Source organism: Pogona vitticeps, chromosome 4 (genome assembly GCF_051106095.1).
Source record: "Pogona vitticeps strain Pit_001003342236 chromosome 4, PviZW2.1, whole genome shotgun sequence".
Lineage (NCBI taxonomy): Eukaryota > Metazoa > Chordata > Lepidosauria > Squamata > Agamidae > Pogona > Pogona vitticeps.
The window spans coordinates 163,728,835-163,747,762 of record NC_135786.1 but is presented as its reverse complement, the minus strand read 5'-3'; the positions used below and the strand labels follow the sequence as shown (position 1 = coordinate 163,747,762).

The 18,928-nt window shown below is 42.9% G+C and overlaps 1 protein-coding gene across 4 annotated transcripts in view; it reads left to right on the top strand.

Moving 5' to 3' along the window:
* Positions 1 to 3,256: 3,256 nt before the first annotated feature.
* The window catches only part of GMPR (guanosine monophosphate reductase), a 31,872-nt gene continuing 16,200 nt past the window's right edge, over positions 3,257 to 18,928 (top strand). For 2 of the 4 annotated variants that reach the window (XM_078393489.1, XM_020798609.3), the window contains exons 1-3: positions 3,257 to 3,487; positions 8,740 to 8,859; positions 14,754 to 14,837. In XM_078393489.1, coding sequence (XP_078249615.1) covers positions 3,401 to 3,487; positions 8,740 to 8,859; positions 14,754 to 14,837 — 291 coding nt within the window. In that variant the 5' untranslated portion in view covers positions 3,257 to 3,400. Of the gene's footprint in view, positions 3,488 to 3,870; positions 4,005 to 7,349; positions 7,602 to 8,739; positions 8,860 to 14,753; positions 14,838 to 18,928 lie in introns of those variants that run through there. The other 2 variants (XM_078393490.1, XM_072998660.2) reach the window with 2 other exon arrangements.

Sequence of the window (18,928 nt, the reverse complement as noted above, 5' to 3'; positions counted from 1 at the left end):
CCAGAGTGGCCTTGGCTGCCAGATGGGTGGTATATAAATCAAATAAATGATAATAATAATTATGAGATGATGATGATAATGATGATGATGATGATAATAATAATAATAATAATAATAATAATAATTATTATTATTATAATAATTATAATCCTGACAGGTCTTTGAAGGTAAGTCAGATATCTGAGTGGTTTTACTGGTTCCATACCCCTAATGAGCTTCCATGGCTGCGCAGGGATTTGAATCCAGGCTCCTGAGTCCAAGCCCATCATCACTCTATCCAGTGGTTCCAAATTTAGGTCCCCAGATGTTCTTGGACTACAGCTCCCAGAAATCCTGGTGAGCACAGCTAGTGGTGAAGGCTTCTGGGAGTTTTAGTCCAAGAATATCTGAGGACCCAAGATTGGGAGCTACTCTATCCATTACAGCATACTGAGTATCCCCAAATGACTTCCCCACATAACTCTACTGTCCAGTAACATATCAGGTCACACAGAGGCATGCTGGGACAAAGGAAGGCTTGGAAACAGTACAGTACTTGTTTCTCTGATAGGTAAATCTCTTATCGAAACAAGCTCACCCTGTTCACATCTTGACACTGCCAGAAAATGTGTATTTCTGAAAGCTGCTTCATGCTAACTGTGCAGCTTGAAGGATTACGAGTACCTCATGTTTTTATGACTCAAAACCAAGAGTGTTTGAACTGACACAAACATTCACATGGAAACCCACAGATCTAGTGCAAGCAGGGCTTGCTAGTCCTGCTGAATAAACACATAAGATTTGGGAGGCACCTACCCATGTTTCTGCAAACAGCCATTAGAGCTGGTTCATATGACATCTTCTGTAGCTCAAGGAATTTCAAAGCTTGCCTAGACACGGCACCAACATGAAGTCAGAGGAGGGAACAATTTGGGGAGCCATTATAATCTGGGCCACAGCTGTGGTTGTATATGTGCTTCTGGTGTTCTTCAGCCCTGGTTACTTTTTAAAAACCACCCACCAAGTCTCTAGATCTTTCATTTCTAGGCATATAAAGAAAAGTGTACACTGCAGAGTAATCTGTTCAAGAGGCTGCATAAGATCTTATCACCTTCCATGAGTTAAGTTAGCAATTATCTCTCTGTGAAACCAGCCCTGTGGCTGTGCCAGCTGCAGTTTTCAGTTGTAGTAGCTGTGCACACAGCAACAAAAAGTCCTTAAGGGGAAATGAAGTTGTCCTATAACCATTATGATTCAGGAGTTGCACCTCTGAGAAACTGTTGGGGGAGGATTCCTTTTCCCTGCAGAATTCTGGTGAAATGATCCTTCCCTCCCAATTTCTCTGTCCATAAATTGCGGGGGGGGGGGGGGGAGGCAGGGAAGAGAGAATTTTTAGGCATCCTTTGTGTATAGTTCTGAGTGTAATCTACCAGATAGGATTGTTATGAGGATTAAATGGTGTGGAGCATAATGTATACCACTATGTGTTTCCTGAGAAAAGCTGGAATTCATAGATGCAATAAAAAAGATGAGATCTGGTAACCAGGAGGTGGGGGGCTCAGTGTATGAATTTGCATTCATGGATTGAAAGTTCCACATGACCCTGTACGTCAGACACTCTTCTTCTTGATCACTCCTGAAAGCATCCATAGTTTACCCAGGAGATTCCTATGCAGGACAACGAAAAAACAGTGCGTTAACACAGGGGTCCACAATCCCTGATCTGTGGCCTGGTGCGGGTCTGTGGGCTTGCTGGAAGTGGGCCGCAGAGATGGATCTCCACCCCCCTGCTCGGTGGGCATGTTGCACTCACGCAGGGGGCGTGTCACGCTCATGGTGGGCATCGTGCTCATACAGGGGTGTGTCATGCTCGTGCGAATTTGCAATGTTGCACCGCAAGTGTGGGGGTGCCCCCCGCACAGAGCCTGACCCCCCCAGTCCGTGGTCCCAAAAAGGTTGGGGAACGCTGCATTAACATAAGAAGAGCCCTGCTGGATGAGACCAAGGGCCCATCTAGTCCCACTTCCTGTATCTCACACTGGCCCCACCAGATGCCCCTGGGAGCACAAGAGACTAGAGACCTGTCTCCTGATCCCCCTCCCCTGCATCTGGCATTTGGAGGTACCTTCCTTTTAAGCCTGGAGATTATACATCGCCACAATGGCTTGTAACCTGCGATGGACTTTTCATCCAGGAATCTGTCCAATCCTCTTTTAAAGGCATCTAGGCCAGGTGCCATCACCGCTTCCTGTAGCAAAGAGTTCCACAGACTAACAACACGCTGGGTAAATAAATCTTTTATTTTGTGTTCTCTCTCCCAACACTCAATTGGAGTGGATGTCCCCTGGTTCTGATATTGCGTGAGAGGCGAAAAAGAGTTTCCCCCCTCAGGCAGCTTTTCTCTAAACAGCTTCTGGAGCTCTTCACAATCCCTTCTGGTCTTCAAATCCCGAGAGAAGTGTTGCACTTCTCTCGGGATTTGCATGCAACTCTTGGTTCTTTTTCTCAATACATTCCCCCTCCCTTCCAATGCTATTTTATAACCGGTGGGCGGAACAATGAGGGGTAACCCTCACCCCAAAGAACAAACTGACAGAACGGGGAAGGGGTATGAGAAAAAAGAGCTGTTGTTGGGCATACACAAGACTGGAGGAGGCTGGCCGGGGCGGGGAGGGCGCTCGGGGTTTCCTCTGCCCTTGGGTTGCCCTTAATTCTCCCCTCTGCGCCCGCCGTTTTGAATTTGGCGCTCCCAAATTCGATTCCCACGCGTGCCTGGAGCCCGTTTTTCTCCCCCCGCCACTCCCCTCGGCAGTGCAGTCTCCTCCTCCTTCCCGGTCCTTCGCTAAACCGGCTCGACTCCGGCCGGCACCTTATAGCGAATCCTAACTGTGCTGCCGCGGCGCCTCCCGCTCGGCTCCTGAACTGCATTGCTGTAGGAACGCGCAGGCCAGCCGGCCGGCCAGCAGGCAACCCTTCCTGCCTGCCTGCCCCTCCACCCCACCCGCACCCCTTTGAGTAGAGCCGCCTGAGCCCAAGCGAGGCAAAGTGAAGGAGCCGGCGCGGTGGGGGACGTCGACGGCAGCCGCCGCCTCTCGGACCTGCCCCCCCTCTCCCCTGGCCGCCGCTGCACATTCCGAAACCACCCCCGTTCCTAATAAAGCGATGGGACTTGGGCACTCGCTCCCGGCCCCCTCGCTCCCTATAAATACTCCCCCTGCCAAGACAGCAAGCTTGGGTTGCTCCTAGTCTGCCTGCCCCAAAAAAACCCAACAAGACCAAAACCCTAGCAGAAGCGGCAGCAGGGAAGCCAAGCCAAGCCGGCAGGGCAGAGCAGAGCAAAGCACAAGGCGGCGGCGGCGGCGGCGGCGGGTGCCGAGCAGAGGACCGTCCCCTCCTCTCAAGACCCACTAAATCCGGCGAGATGCCCCGAGTAGATGCAGACCTCAAGCTGGACTTTAAAGATGTCTTGCTTAGACCCAAGCGAAGCAGCCTTAAAAGCAGAGCAGAGGTGGGGTTATTTCCGAACATGCATGTTTAATTTTTTTTTAAAAAAATCTTCCCTTTTATTTCTTTCCTTCTCTTTTTCTCGTAATACTTCTCGTCGAATATAACGCCGGCATAGCAATATCCCTTTCGCTTTAATTGCATCCCCCACCCCCGCTTTAAGGACGAGGCAAAATCTGCCTTTCCCGCCTCTTGTCGTTTCCTCCTCGTCACTCGTCAGCGTTAAATAATCCAGAGAGCTTTCCCCTTAACAGGACTAGGTTCTCCTGGTGCCTAGCTAAAGTCCCACGACAGGCGGGTTTTTTTGGGGGGGGTTTGGGGAGGGGCACCCCCTTTCGCCTTGGGCGGAAGGAAAGCTGAGGAAGGCCCCTTGGCCGACTCCCCAAGTGTCGAACTTGCCAGAAGCCGGTTATTCTCGCTGCCATGTTACCCAGAGACTGCCTAGCGCCGGCCCTGACAGGTGTAGCGAGAGCTGGCGGGTTGTTATTTGCAAAAGACCCGGCGCAGGCAGGCGGAGGAAGGTGACCTCGAGTCGGAGGACACGGTGTGCTCCGGGGGGGGGGGAGGCTGTTGGTAGAGGCGCGTCAGAACATAACGACACGACCCCCCCTTGTTCGGTCAAATGGGGGGCGGCGGCGAAGGCTCAAGTTGCGCCGTGGATCGGAGGGGCCTGCGGGCTGGTTTGTGTTTTCGCCGGGGGGGGGGGGGGACAAGGCCACTCGCGCGACTCCGTCCACGCTCCGAAAGCACAGCGTCTGAACTTGAGCCGCAGCCAAATAAAACTGTTAATAATCCCGTGACTGGCAGAAACTGCTCGGGAGTATACGATTGCGAAGATTTGGTCTGTAAGGGTCATACAAGAGCTTCATTAATCCTTCAGAATGGGTAGTTTATATTGTGATAAAAACGTTCCACTTCGATTCTGCAGCTATTTGAAAAGGACGGGAAAGATCTCATGTTACCTATGCATAACAAGGAGAGATCAGGAAAAATATGGTGAGGAATAAGTCTCTGTGGGATGCCAGCCTTGACTGCCTAGTCGGACTACCCAGATTCAGAGGCAGTCTGCTGCATGTGCTGGTCAACTGCTCAGGCAAATAATATGCTGATCTGGATAGTCCTTTGGATTTTGTCCAGCAAGCCTCTTTTGTTTATATACTTGCAATACAGCTTTTGTGCATTAGTGGGGATAGAGGGGACAGACATGACTGCCTGTCAGTAAAACTGCAGCTTCCCCCCCTTTAATTTTATTGTAAATTCTTGAAATTTTGTTGGTTGTAAGCCAATGATTGACATCATCATTTTAGTACTATTGCTTCAAGACTGATGTCTCATGTAGACATCCTGTCTTGCATCCTCCAGCAGCCATTATTACTCTTGAAAACATTTTTCAAGTAAACATTAGTGGACCGGAATAACATTGACCGGAGCATTATTCATCTGTGACTTGAATAATGTTGCTGGAAGTCCCTCTGGAATCTGGGATTATAATATCCATTAATCCAACATGACCTGTGGAATGGTCTACCTATCTATAACCTGGGGCACAACATTCCAGAGATAAAATGGCACTCTAGAATTACAGTGCTTTTTTCTGTGGGGTACTGTAAGGGCTAAATAATACATTTGATCAGTCAGGTGATTAGTAAAAGGAGGAAAAAAATAACACTCTCTTTAATGCTAAACTTCATCTAGAACAACTTTACTTGGCCATATTTCACAGTGACCTTTATGTGGATGCTAAACTGATACTGCTCAATGGGATGGAGTGACTAGTGGCCTAGAGTTCAAATCCCCCATGCCTGCAGAGGAAAAGAGCTGGGTGAGATTGCTCAGAGTGTGTTTGGTTGATGGAACTACATGTTCTGTAACTTGTGTGGCCATGGACACATTGCACAGTCCCAGAATGCCATTAGAATGATGGGCACATCTGAATACTTTAATCCTAGAAAATCCCAGGAAGATCATATAACTCAGAATGGATTTGATAGCAAATCATTTTTATTAAGGTTGCTTTAAAGAAGAAGTGGGCAATTGGTCCTTCAAATATCTTTGACCTGCAAAAATCATCAGTGCTAGCCAACATAGCAAGTAGCAAGGAATTGTGGAAGTTGCAGTAAAGAAACAAACAAAAAAGGTACCTGCAGACTGCTTTGACAACCCATTTCATGATGTTAGGAATGTAAGAATCGTCAGAGAAGTTCTGAGTAAAATGAGTAGCTCCTGAATAGGTTTTCAAGGCTAGTAGCCATATGAGGTGTTTCACAACACCTCCCCCACAAAAGATCACACAAGATATTGAATCTTAACGGCTAACAAGTTTTCTATGGTACAAACTTTCATGGATTGCATTGAATTGAATGCAGCTCATGAAAGTTTGCATCGAGTAAGACTGGTTAGTCTTTCAGGTAGAAAAGACTTGTTGCTAATTTCTAAGCATGCTGTTTTGCTGGGCGGGGGATGGAAAACAGCTATTGATTATTCATGTGCATTAATACATGTGAGGTTTAGCTTTGTCTTACTTTTTGATACTCGTACACTATATAGTATAGATGGGACCACAGTCTTTAGGCATGATCCTGCTATTCCTGTGCATGTCTTCAGTAGAGAATAGGGTCTGCTGGAGAGAATGGCAAACAACAGGAATTCTGGAGCTTTCATTTAAGTGGATAACTAGTCTTTTAAACATGTCCATTACACTGATTTGGGTGTGATGGATTCCTGGACTGATTCTTGTCATTTTTGCACATCTGCTAAATAGGAGCCAGTTGTTCTCTTTTATACCAGTTTCTTTTAGTGTATAAATTGGAATGGTAAGCCTGTGTTGCTCCTGGTAAAAAACCAGGGACAATGAGAGCCTTAGCATACTCTTCTTCCTTGTAAGATGAGACTCTACATCAGGGGTGTCAAACATGTGGCCCGGGGGCCATTTGCGGCCTGCCAGACGATAGTTTGTGGCCCAAGCCTTGCCTCCCCCCCCCGAAGCGCCCACACAACCTCTGCTGTCAAGAGTCAAAAAAAGCCTCGCCTTGCTCACCGGCTCTCTCCCAAGACAGCGCCTCTTGCACCCTCCATCCGGAACTGCAGCCTTTCAGCCAGTCCAACTATCTGCTGGCTGCAGTTGCGGATGGAGGGTACAAGAGGCGTTGTCTTGGGGGAGAGCCAGCGAGTGAGGCACGCTGCCAGCCCTTTCCCCCGAGCCGAGCGATGCCTGAGAGCGGAGCTTGTTCTCGGCCCGTCCTCAAAGAGCACCTCCAAGCCGCCAACAGCAGCTGCTGCCACCTCTTCCAGGGAAGCGGCTCTCTGGCTCTCTTTCTCTCTTGGTATCCCCAGCACCAGCCCAGCCAGCGGCCGCCTCAGCATCCAGCGGTGCTTCCTCCTCTTCCTCCTTCTCGTCCTGCTTCAGCCGCCTCGGCTGTGGAGGCTGTCTGGACTTGCCTCGCAAAGTTTGTTCCTCTGTCGTGGTGGGGGTAGCTGCTGCTGCTGAGTGCGCCTTTTTTTTTTGAGCAGGGCCCTCAGAGGAAGGTTGCCAGACCTCCGTGTGTGTGTGTGTGTGTGTGTGTGTGTGTGTGTGTTTGTGTGTGTATTTGCTTGTGAGAGAGATCCAGAGAGCCCTGTGGAGGCTCCTGCCCTGTTCTGTTTAATTTCTCTCTCTCTCTCTCTCTCTCTCTCTCTCTCTCTCTCTCTCTCTCTCTGTGTGTGTGTGTGTGTGTGTGTGTGTGTGTGTGTATTTGCTTGTGAGAGAGATCCAGAGAGCCCTGTGGAGGCTCCTGCCCTGTTCTGTTTAATTTTGCAGTTACCGATGGGGGCTTTTTTCCTTTGGCAAGGTGATTCTGTGAAAGTTTTTTTAAAAATTTTATGTCGTGCCCTCCCCCCGCCCCCGGCTAGTGCCCTCCCTTCTCTGCTTCTTCATCTTGCTGTTGGTGCTGGTGGTAGCGGTGAAGAAGGAGCCGGAGGGAGTTGTGGCTGGTGAAGAGGGCTTGCGTGCCCCTCTTCCTCCTCAGAGCCCCAGCCGGGCTAACGAAACTCCTAGGTGGCTTCCTTGGGCTCTTGCTCCGCTTGGTGGAAAATCTGATGCGGCCCAGCCTCACCCAGATTCTGCCTCCAGTGGCCCCCAGGTAAATTGAGTTTGAGACCCCTGCTCTATGTTATACAATTAGTTAAGTATCATTTATTTAGAGGAGTCCTAATGTGCTTTTTAAACAATGATTTTCAACAGAGAGAACTATTAATATAGCAGACTATGTATAGGAATAAAATAATTCCCAGGTTAATAACTTGAACAACCAAACAGCAGTCAACAAAAAGAACTATAATCTCATTAGCCGCACCAGACAACAATAATGTACTGTATCTAATAAGCCTTTAAGGCCTGCCTAAAAGCACTTCCAAGTTCCATAAACTCAGGCCACCGGGCTGGTTGATGATAGAATGATCAAAAGGTTTTCTGAGCTGGATCCTAATATTTATTGGGGAAAATACTCTCTTTAGCTTTCTTCTAGACTAGAGTTTTAAAATTAACATCTAGCATATTAGATTTGTTCTAAAAGTAAACTAGTAGGCTCATGCAGCTAACCTCAATAATCAGTCAGGCTGCTTGCTGTATTTTGGACCACTCGCAACTTCTGAACAGCTTTAAGGGCACTCCCATATAAAGCACACTGCACACAATTTGGAAGTTTTACAGGGCTTGTGCCATACCAGACAAGTCCCTCCTTTCAGGAAAGGGTATAATCAGTAGAAAAAAGGCAAAGCTGATAAAATGTCTTTCTGTCAGTTGCCTCAACCTTAATAATACAGCAAAAGACCTAGATCCAGAAACATGCTGAACTAAAACCAGCCCTTTTAAAAGAGTGTTAATGTCGTGCCAGTTGGCTTTTGGCAGGAGTGTGATTCCACTGGTGGTCTTTGCTGAAGAATTAAAGCCAAATGTGTGGAGTGTGTGTGTCTTGGTTTGGAGAATTCCAGGTTCTTAACAGGCTTTAGACCAGCCTACAATTTAAATAGGATAATTTCACTATTCTTATTACATGTTTCTTTTATGAGTGTAAGCATGTTTTATCAGATGGACTCTAGAAATTTAATTTGAAAGAAATGTTTATTTAAAATAATCTGTTGTGGTGATTACTTTTCCTAATCATATACATTTATTCAGTAGTTAATGAAGTTTTTGTCACTGAAAAGCATACGAATAATTTTATACTGTAAAAGGTGTTCTCCTTTGCTGGTACTACTGATGGATTGATATTTTTGCAGGTAGATCTTATGCGTACCTTTACATTCCGTAACTCCAAACAGACATACACAGGGATCCCGATTATTGTAGCAAATATGGATACTGTGGGCACTTTTGAAATGGCACAGGTTATGACTAAAGTAAGTACCTTTTAAGTCTTCTTCATGTACAATAAATAAATTTACATTATGGACATATATGAAATATAAAATTAAAAACAAAGTAAAACGTTAAGATAATTAGACAGTTTTTGACAGAAGCAGACTAGTTCAATAGCATTACCTCAGCTGTTTACTAGATCTTCTTTTGTGGTGGGGCATAAATTAAGTAATAGTATTTAAAGTGTAATCTGCTTACTCTGAGCTGTTCCATTGTCTCAAATACAACTAATCTGGAATAAAAGGATTCTAGGTTCCAGGCCTAGCCTTCCTCAGACTTGTGTACTTTACACAGACATGTGAAAGCATGATCCAGCTGGCTAGTGTTTGTGTTAACTTAATCATTTTAAATACCTCTGATTTTAATCAGTGCTTCTTTAAGTACTTAGTCACTAACCATTCCCAAATCTGTAACCAAACTGCTGTGGAAAGAATTTTGTGAAAGAATTTGTAGATTGTATAGGGATAAAAATCATTATCACATTTGTCATTGTTTCGACAAAAATGCTTTTCCCAGGGTTCTTTTAAATGTAACTCTGTTACATTTGAAATTTCTTTTAGTGGAAAAATGCTCATGAGTATGGGAAAATGTATCTAGGGATCTGATCTGCATTTATACCTGTATCTATGTGTACAAAACCAACAAAGTGCAGACTACTGTATAGGACAATTTTCTTGATCTTTACTTCCTGTAATATAAAAAGATTAATATAAGCTGTAGAATGATAACTGTTAACAAGGGCACTTGCAGGCTGCTAGACATGTTCATTTTCTCTGCGTGAATGCTGTAAAAAGATTTTGGTAATAATAATTTTGGAAATAATTAAAGAGATCATAATTTATGATTTTCCACATGATCCAAAAATAGTACCTTTTTGATATTTAAAGAATTTTCAACTTAAACTGCCTTTTCAAAACTGCAAGAATGTGTGTAGGTTCTACTTTGAAATCTGTGATTAACATCTTTAATAGACTGGAATTAAGCAATGTATATTGTGGCTCTTCCAAATAAGATAGCATACTATAGGAAACCAAAAGATTATTATACTTTCAGATTGGAGAAAAATTAGATTTTATCTAAAATGCACAAAAAGAGTAGCTATCCAAATCTTAAAACTCTCTGTTTTCTGTTGTTGTTGTTGTTGTTGTTGTTGTTTAGTAGTTAAGTTGTGTCTGACTCTTAGTGACCCCATGGACCAGAGCACGCCAAGCCCTTTTGTCTTCCACTGCCTCCCGAAGTTGGGTCAAATTCATGTTGGTAGCTTCGATGACACTGTCCAACCATCTCGTCCTCTGTTGTCTCTTTCTCCTCTTGCCTTCACTCTTTCCCAACATCAGGGCCTTTTCCAGAGAGTCTTCTCTTCTCATGAGATGGCCAAAGTATTGGAGCATCAGCATCAGGATCTGTCCTTCCAGTGAGCACTCGGGGTGGATTTCCTTCAAAATGGATAGGTTTGTTCTCCGCAGTCCAGAGGACTCTCAAGAGTCTCCTCCAGCACCAGAGTTCAAAAACATTAATTCTTCGGTGATCAGCCTTCCTTATGGTCCAGCTCTCACGTCCATACATCGCTACTGGAAAAACTATAGCTTTGACTATGCGGACCTTTGTCAGTAAGGTGATGTCTCTGCTTTTGAAGACGTTGTCTAGGTTTGTCATTGCTTTCCTCCCAAGAAGCAGGCGTCTTTTAATTTCGTAGCTGCAGTGAACATGGAACCCAAGAAAGTAAAATCTGTCACTGCCTCCATATCTTCCCCTTCTGTTTGCCATGAGGTGATGGGACCAGTGGCCATGATCTTAGTTTTTTTGATGTTAAGCTTCAGACCCTTTTTGCGCTCTCCTCTTTCACCCTCATTAAGAAGTTCTTTAAGTCCTCACTTTCTGCCACCATATCTGAGGTTGTTGATATTTCTTCCGGCAATCTTAATTCTGGTTTGGGATTCCTCCAGTCCAGCCTTTTGCACAATGTATTCCACATATAAGTTAAATAAGCAGGGAGACAACATACAGCCTTGTCATACTCCTTTCCCAATTTTGAACCAGTCAGGTGTTCCATATCCAGTTCTAATCGTTGCTTCCTGTCCCACGTATAGATTTCTTAGGAGATAGATAAGGTGTTCTGGCACTCCCATTTGTTTAAGAACTTGCCATAGTTTGTTGTGGTCCACACAGTCAAAGGCTTTTGCTTAATCAATGGAGCAGAAGTAGATGTTTTTCTGGAACTCTCTGGCTTTTTCCATAGTCCAGCACATGTTAGCAATTTGGTCTCTAGTTCCTCTGCCCCTTCAAAATCCAGCTTGTACTTCTGGGAGTTCTCGGTCCACATACTGCTGAAGCCTACCTTGGAGGATTTTGAGCATAACCTTGCTAGTGTGTGAAATGAGTGCAATTGTATGGTAGTTGGAGCATTTTTTGGCACTGCCCTTCTTTGGGATTGGGATGTAGACTGATCTTTTCCAATGCTCTGGCCACTGCTGAGTTTTCCAAACTTGCTGGAATATTGAATATAGCACCTTAAAAGATAACAGTGTCTAAATAGTTCAAGATTCTAAATAGTTCAACTGGAATGCCATCACCTCCACTGGCCTTGTTGTCAGACAAGCTTTCTAAGGCCCACTTGACTTCACTCTCCAGGATGTCTGGCTCAAGGTCAGCAACCACACTATGTGGGTTGTCCGGGACATCCAGATCTTTCTGGTAGAATTCCTCTGCGTATTCTTGCCACCTCTTCCTGATGTCTTCTGCTTCTGTTAGGTCCCTACCATTTTTGTCCTTTATCATGTCCATATTTGCACAAAATGTTCCTTTAATATCTCCAATTTTCTTGAACAGATCTCTGGTTTTCCCCTTTCTATTCTTTTCCTCTATATCCTTGCACTGTTCATTTAAGAAGGTCCTCTTGTCTCTCCTTGCTATTCTTTGGAAGTCAGCATTCAATTTTCTGTAACCTTCCCTATCTCCTTTGCATTTTGTTTCCCTTCTTTGCTATTTGTAAGGTCTCGGTGGATAGCCACTTTGCTTTCTTGCATTTCCTTTTCTTTGGGATGGTTTTTGTTGCTGTATCCTGTACAATGTTAGAAGCCTCCATCCATAGTTCTTCAGGCACTCTGTCACCAAATCTAGTTCCTTAAATCTGTTCTTCTCTTCCACTGTGTATTCATGAGGGATTTGGTTTAGATTATACTGTACCTGACTAGCCCAGTGGTTTTTTTCCTGTTTTCTTTAGTTTAAGCTTGAGTTTTGCTATAAGAAGCTGATGATCAGAGCCACAATCAGCTAAAGGTCTTGTTTTTGCTGACTATATAGAGCTTCTCCGTCTTTGGCTGCAGAGAACATAATAAATCTAATTTCGGTTGGTGATGTCCATGTGTAGAGTCGCCTCTTGTGTTGTTGGAAAAGAGCGTTTGTGATGACCAGCTTGTTCTCTTGGATTACTGTGATGTTGAAAGGTCTGCCCGTTTTCTGTTACTGTTAGATAATCCTACATTCACTTTTTCAATTTACCATATTCTTTGACCTTGTTCTTCTGTGTCATCAAGTCAGAACTGACTGATAGCTACTCTGATTGGGCTTTCAAGATAAGCAAGATATTTAAGGAAGGATTTTTCCACTTTCACACCTCCAGTGAATTTCCATGGCTTAATGGGTATTTAAACCCAAGCCTCCTGAGTTCTAGCCCATCTCACTGTCCTCCTCACCACATTGGGTATAATCAATCTTTGACCCACAGGATTCCAAATTAGCTAACGTACTTACAGTATAATGCAACTCAATTCAAAATCCTTGAACCTGAAAGCAGGAAATTACATCTTCTCATCTCTCTTGTCTGCACAAGTTCTTCAGCATCGTTAGGTCAGGCTGTTGATCAAAGTGTGCAGAAGTGTTCTGTCTTCAAAGCTGAAACTGAGAAGCACTATCAAGCATTTCTAAATGACCCTGATTATGTTATGTTTATGTTGTTGGGGTTCCATATGGCTGAGCTGTTTTTCTTTTATATGGGTGTCCTGTGCCACACAGTTATTGGTACCCTGATCTGAAAGTTACTCAGAAGAGCCAAGGGCCCTCAAGATGCTGACATATTTTAGTTCTAGGAGGATGAGTGGAGCATAGCTCAGGTAAGGTGCAATTCAAGGCTGGTCCTCATTTGCAGGCAGGCCTTACTCTTTTCTGTCTCCTCCAGTCAGGCAGCAATGTATTTCTCTCAACATGTTCCATGAAGAAGTGAGGCCTAGGCTTCCTCAGTATATCCAGAGGTGGTCTGGGAGCCAGGGCTCACAGGGTTGAAGCTCTTGGATTTTCTGACTAACAGGGACTATGACATCATCTGCCACCCCTATGCATCGGTTTCCCTCTTCCTTCTGAGTTTAACTGTAATCCTCTTGGTAGTTGGGAGACATGGATTTTCATCAGGAACAAGATTTTGTTGCAGGTTATACCCATTGTAATACAGTGTATTTAAAAGTGATTTTGACTTGAATAGGCCATTAAGAGTCACTTTAGAAAAGTGGTTAATATGCACCAGTATTTGAGAGTAGATCTGTCACAAAGCAGCAAATAAGAATCATTTACTTTACAAAATGCCTACTCCTCTATTTTTGATATATACCGTATTTTTCGCTCCATAAGACGCACCTTTCCATAAGACACACCAATTTTTTAGGATAAGAAAACAGGAAAATATAATCTATTTTCTTCGCTCCATAAGACGCACAGACTTTCCACCCCCCTGTTTTGTGGGGGAAAAGTGTGTCTTATGATGCGAAAAATACGGTACCAATCTAGCAGTCAGCATGTTTTAACACATTTTATGAAGCCAAATAGTGGGGACTTGTCACAACGAGTACCTCCATGTCTAAATTTAACATTTCATCATTACGTATATCATTGTGTAGTATATATAGTAGCATATTATTTTAAAAACTGTAGTGCAAACATGCCTTTATATTATAATCCTACATCTATCCATCCCCTGCTCCCAAAATAGGCTTTTGCTCCAATATTCTTTGTTGTCGTTAATAATGGAAACCTTACTCTCATGTCCTGTGTGGAAGTGAATGCTAGTGAAGGTGATGAGCTTTACAAGTAATGTATTCTCGAAGGCTTTCATGGCCAGGACCCGATGGTTGTTGTAGGTTTTTTGAGCTGTTTGGCTGTGTTCTGAAGGGTTTTTGCCAGTGTCTGTGGCTGGCATCTTCAGAGGACAGGAGTTAGAATTCCGTCTGGGTTCTGGTGTAGTGTGTGTGATAGTTGAGTATTTATAGCTGTGGGGTCAGCTTTTCGTCCTTTTCAGGAGATTGGGTGATTATAGTGATCAGGATGTTTTTTTTTAACGGGTGTATTGTTGTGATAAGGGGGGGAGATGATCTGTCACTGTGATTGATGGGTGTCATTAGCTAGTTTTTGTGTACAAATACTGTCTGCAGTCCAGCAATACGGGATATATGTACAGCTATGACGCTTGAGATATATGAGATTCATATTTTTGGTAGATAGCTTGTTCAGCAGTTTCTGGGCAAACCATTCAAATGTCAGGGTGTTGCTGGGGGAACTACTTTAGAAGATACTAATTTTAAAAATCCATTTGAAAGTTTGGATGTGCTCCCTATTGCTGCTTCTTAAATTTGTGGCAGAAGAAATATAGACATGGAATTTTGTTTCCACAGAAAGTCATTATTAAGAAGGATAACTATAATGAGCTGATGAAGCTATCCATAACTGAATAGCAGTTTGAAAATGCTATACCTCTGTACATCTATAGACCAATACAGATTGTTACCATGTTGTACTGTGGCCAGGTATCTTTCTTCTTGTTGTCTTTCTTTTTTAATATGCTGCTTCCTCAAGATGTATAATAATATTATCTTTTTTATTTTTCTAGTATGCAATGTTTACTGCAGTACACAAGCATTACTCTCTGGAACAGTGGAAGCTATTTGCAAGCAGTCATCCAGAATGCCTAGAGGTAGATTTTCATGTACTTAATTATTATATGTAATTATAGTAGGACTCCCATATTTGAGGGATCGATATCTGCATTTTCACTTATCTGCAGTTTGCTACAGTCTTATATACAACATAAAGGGTGCCTCCTTGTGGCCTTTGTACTGCCTCTTTCTGGTCTTTGTCGTGCCGTCTTGTATGTTATATATTCATGGTTTCAGGCATCCACAGTAGATTGGAGAACCAATTCCCTGCGGATATGGGGTCCCTACTCTATTGCTTTTTAAATTGCATTGCTTAGAGTTTGGTATGAAGAGAGAATCTTGGAGACTCACAATGGAAAAAAAAACTATATTGGTCTCAAGAGAGTGTTTTGTAGGGGGAAAATGTTCTTAAAAGAATTGTCTTAAGTGGTTCTTTCATTAAATACCAATTTTGTGGTGAATATTTAACAGATCAAAAGTAAAAAAAGCTTGCTGTAGCAGGTTCCCCTTGTCAAGGGGAACCTAGCAGGTATCTGTAAGAAGTTAAGAAGGAAAAAAGTATGTTAGCAAAAGCCTTCTTGAATAAAATAAACATCTTTCCCGGTAAATGTTTAATTAAAAATGGAAGATCCTACTTTTTTTTTTTAAATGAAAAGTTGACAGTGAAACAGAAAATGAAGAGGATATGGTTGAATTTCAAGAATGATGCATTTGCTGAGGCAGTTGTAATCTGTCCTAACTTTATTCAAAGTATGGAAATCATTGTGAAAGAGCAATGACAGTCAGAGAGCATACAAACACTGGTGAATTTCCACACACTTGGGTAAGAAACATATTTATTTATTTCATACATTTTTATACCACCCCAGTTAATGAGAATCCACTACTCTGGCAGCATTGACACGAATGTGTTCCCTAAGGAATTAGTTAGAGATTATTAAATGTTATTTCTAGCCTTTACAAAGCATTCATAATGCATCCATGAGTGCCCCCCCCCCAAAAAATGAGTACCTCTGTGAGTTCTAGAAAAATACTAGAAAAAGTATTATGGCATAAGCTTTTGTGGGCTAGAGTTCAATGTTAGAAGCTCAGAGCTAATAGGAGCACTTTGACCTAAAAACACTGGAGGAGTCTGTTCATACAGGCAAATCAGGGGAAAGAAATCTTGACTCTTTGCTTCCTCCCCATGCTTCCTGTTCTTTAATAATACTATTGAAAGGCTTATCTCGAAAGTTAGTTTGCCTCAAGAAAGTGCTTGGGGGGAGGAAGTCTGTCCTCTCTGTCAGCTACCTACTATTCTCGTGGGATGCAGCAGCCTTTCCAAAGCATCTCCTCGTGCCTAATTTCAAATTCTCAATGAGGTGGTAGTGTTAATCGCTTTCAACACCTAGATCAAACCCAATCTCCCCAAAAGTTAGGGCACCTTAATAAATTCATTTTGGTGTGAGTTATGTAGATTACAGTTCAAAATGGTGCACTGTTTCCCCTTCTTTGCTGCTGAACCAAAAAAGCGGACACCCTTTTTAAAAATCTGTGATGCTGCCATAGAGAAGATCATAACACTGGAGGATTTGACTTCCAGAGAGTGAGATCACACGTTAAGACAAAGATGTATTTTCTTGTCTTAGACTTTTATCCCTCTGGGCATTTCCATCACTATGCAAATCTTTCAGTGCACAGCAGTGTTGAAACAAAACTCAGCAGATTTGTCAAATATATATTAAGTCCAGCTTATGTTAAACAGACAATTTTTTCATGTTAAGTGCACACTGCTTCTAGCTGTGGAATCAGCATTTCATTTACTGAGGCCCTCAAAGGGAAGGAGGCTTTCTTCCCTTTATATTTACTACTGTTGCTATATAGATGCTACTAGGAAAGAAGGAACACATGACTTTTGCACAGTGGTCTGCCCTGGTTGGGATGGTAGTAGCAGCAGAAAAAAGAGGCCATGTTCTCTCTCCAGTCATGCTACAGTGTACTCACAATTTTGAATGTGTCAGCCATGCTAAGGACTATTACTTCAGTGCCACCTGTTGCAGGAAAAGCTGCAAAGCAGCACAGCACTGAGCAAGCCTTTTTTTATGTGCAACGTCTGCATACAATAGTAACAAAGGTGGGTCTTATTCAAAGAGCCCCTGACACATGCACATGACATGGATGGGTGTCAGGGGCTCTTTGAGTCACTTCTTGTCGTTTTTCATTCCTTCCCTTCAGGACATCCTCTTCATTGGTTTCTGAGCTCTCTAGCTTCCATGGTAACCAGAATGATGCATGGACCGATTTTTGTGTGTGTGTTACATTTTGGTTGCCCATTCCTCACACATGATTTACTACCAAACATTAAGTGTAAAGGAGGGCAAATAAAACATTTTATTCCACTCAGCCTATACTGAGCACAGTCCAGAAAAAATAAAGTACAGATAAGGCCTGGTACACGAAAGCACTCAAATGAGGCAGTATAATGAACTGAGACACAGCAGGTTGTAAGTGCAGGATATTGTTGTTAGAGCTTGCCCACATAAAAATTCCTTGTGATCAAACACACTTCCAGCACATTTGAGAAGCGGTCCTGAGCCATTACATCCTGTCTTCATTTTCAGCACCTAACAGGTTTTTTTTAACAAAAGAGAACATTCAAAACCATGGTTTATGACCCACAACTTTAAATAGTATGATCCACTCTCTCTTGAGCTGTCTCCTTCTCATTTCATTTAATTCTGCTGCCATGGAGGCTAAGCCTAAGTCCTAAACAGCTGTGCATAGTTAAATAATAAAATTCTATAAATTTCAAACTGAGTCTAACTGTCCAGTGGCTTTGATATGTCAAAGTTGTATGTGGCAATATGTCCAAGCAAAACACTGATTATAGAGCAGATCATGCGACTTTTTGACAGTAGATAGATCTGCCAGGATTTTGAACACAGCAATTAAAGGCCACCTTTTGTGTGTGTACATATTTAAGCAGAGACAAAAATAAGGACAACAATGAAAAACAAATAGACTTGAAGAATGAAAATAAGAGATCAGTATAAATAAAGACAGACATAGTAAAAAGAAACCTGAATCCATCATTCACTTCTGTAGATTTTTTAAATTCGTGCTTAATCTAAAGTTAGGCCCATTTGTTCCCTGGGTGATACTTCTTGGTAAGTGCATATAGGATTGAAGATGCAAATTATTAGTAATGATGGAGCAGTAAAGCATTAATGGAATATCAAAGCAGATTTTTAAAAAAGTCATTTATGGGTAAGATCTAAACTAGCCAGGAAAAAGTGATTCATTGATGAAATACATAAATATAAATTGAAATGACAAAAATTAATAGAAAATGTATATTTTGCTAGGTACAAAATATAAAAACAGCTTGAAAATATAACACCAAGTTTTACTTAAGCAGAAATTTAGTTCTTAAGTGACTGAACAGCAGATGATGTACTTATAATATTCAAAAGAACTTTGTACCTAAAATGTGGGATGGAAGGGAATGACCTACATGGCTGTGGGGCAGAAAACAGCAAGATTCTTCTTCGTGACCTCTGCAAATGCACACAAATGGGTTAGACTGTGACTGTGCAGGAATTCTCGGAATATTGTAGAGCTTAAAGAAACGTGATTAGTAAGACATTTCCCCATAGTGCGCATGCTCCGCCTGCCCGTAATACCTCAGTTCCTTCTTGCCACCATTGCGATCGGACTCCTTTGCGACGTCCAGAGCAAACCTCTCTTTCTATTTTTGGCTTTTTGACTTTGGACTGTCTGCCTGTTCACGATTTCTGGACCATGGATTTTGTCTCTATTTCAATGGTTTGATACGATCGGGCTGCTAATTGTTGACGTTTTCCCGTGAGTTATTTCCCCCTTCCGTTTCCTGCCTATCTTTATGGCCTCGTCAGGCCCCTTTAAACGTACATTGTGTGCAAAACAAGACTCCCTTTACCAACGGCCATGATTGCTGCTTATTTTGCTTAGGGGGAAGACATCAGACACACTTCTGCCCGGAGTGTAAAAAGTTGACCATTTGGGCGCTTAAGTTCTGCTTGCAGCGACTTCGTTCATACTTGTGGGAAAACTTATTCTCTGTGGTCCAGGTCAGAAAAACCACATCAACCATCTAGAGATGCTGGCGGTC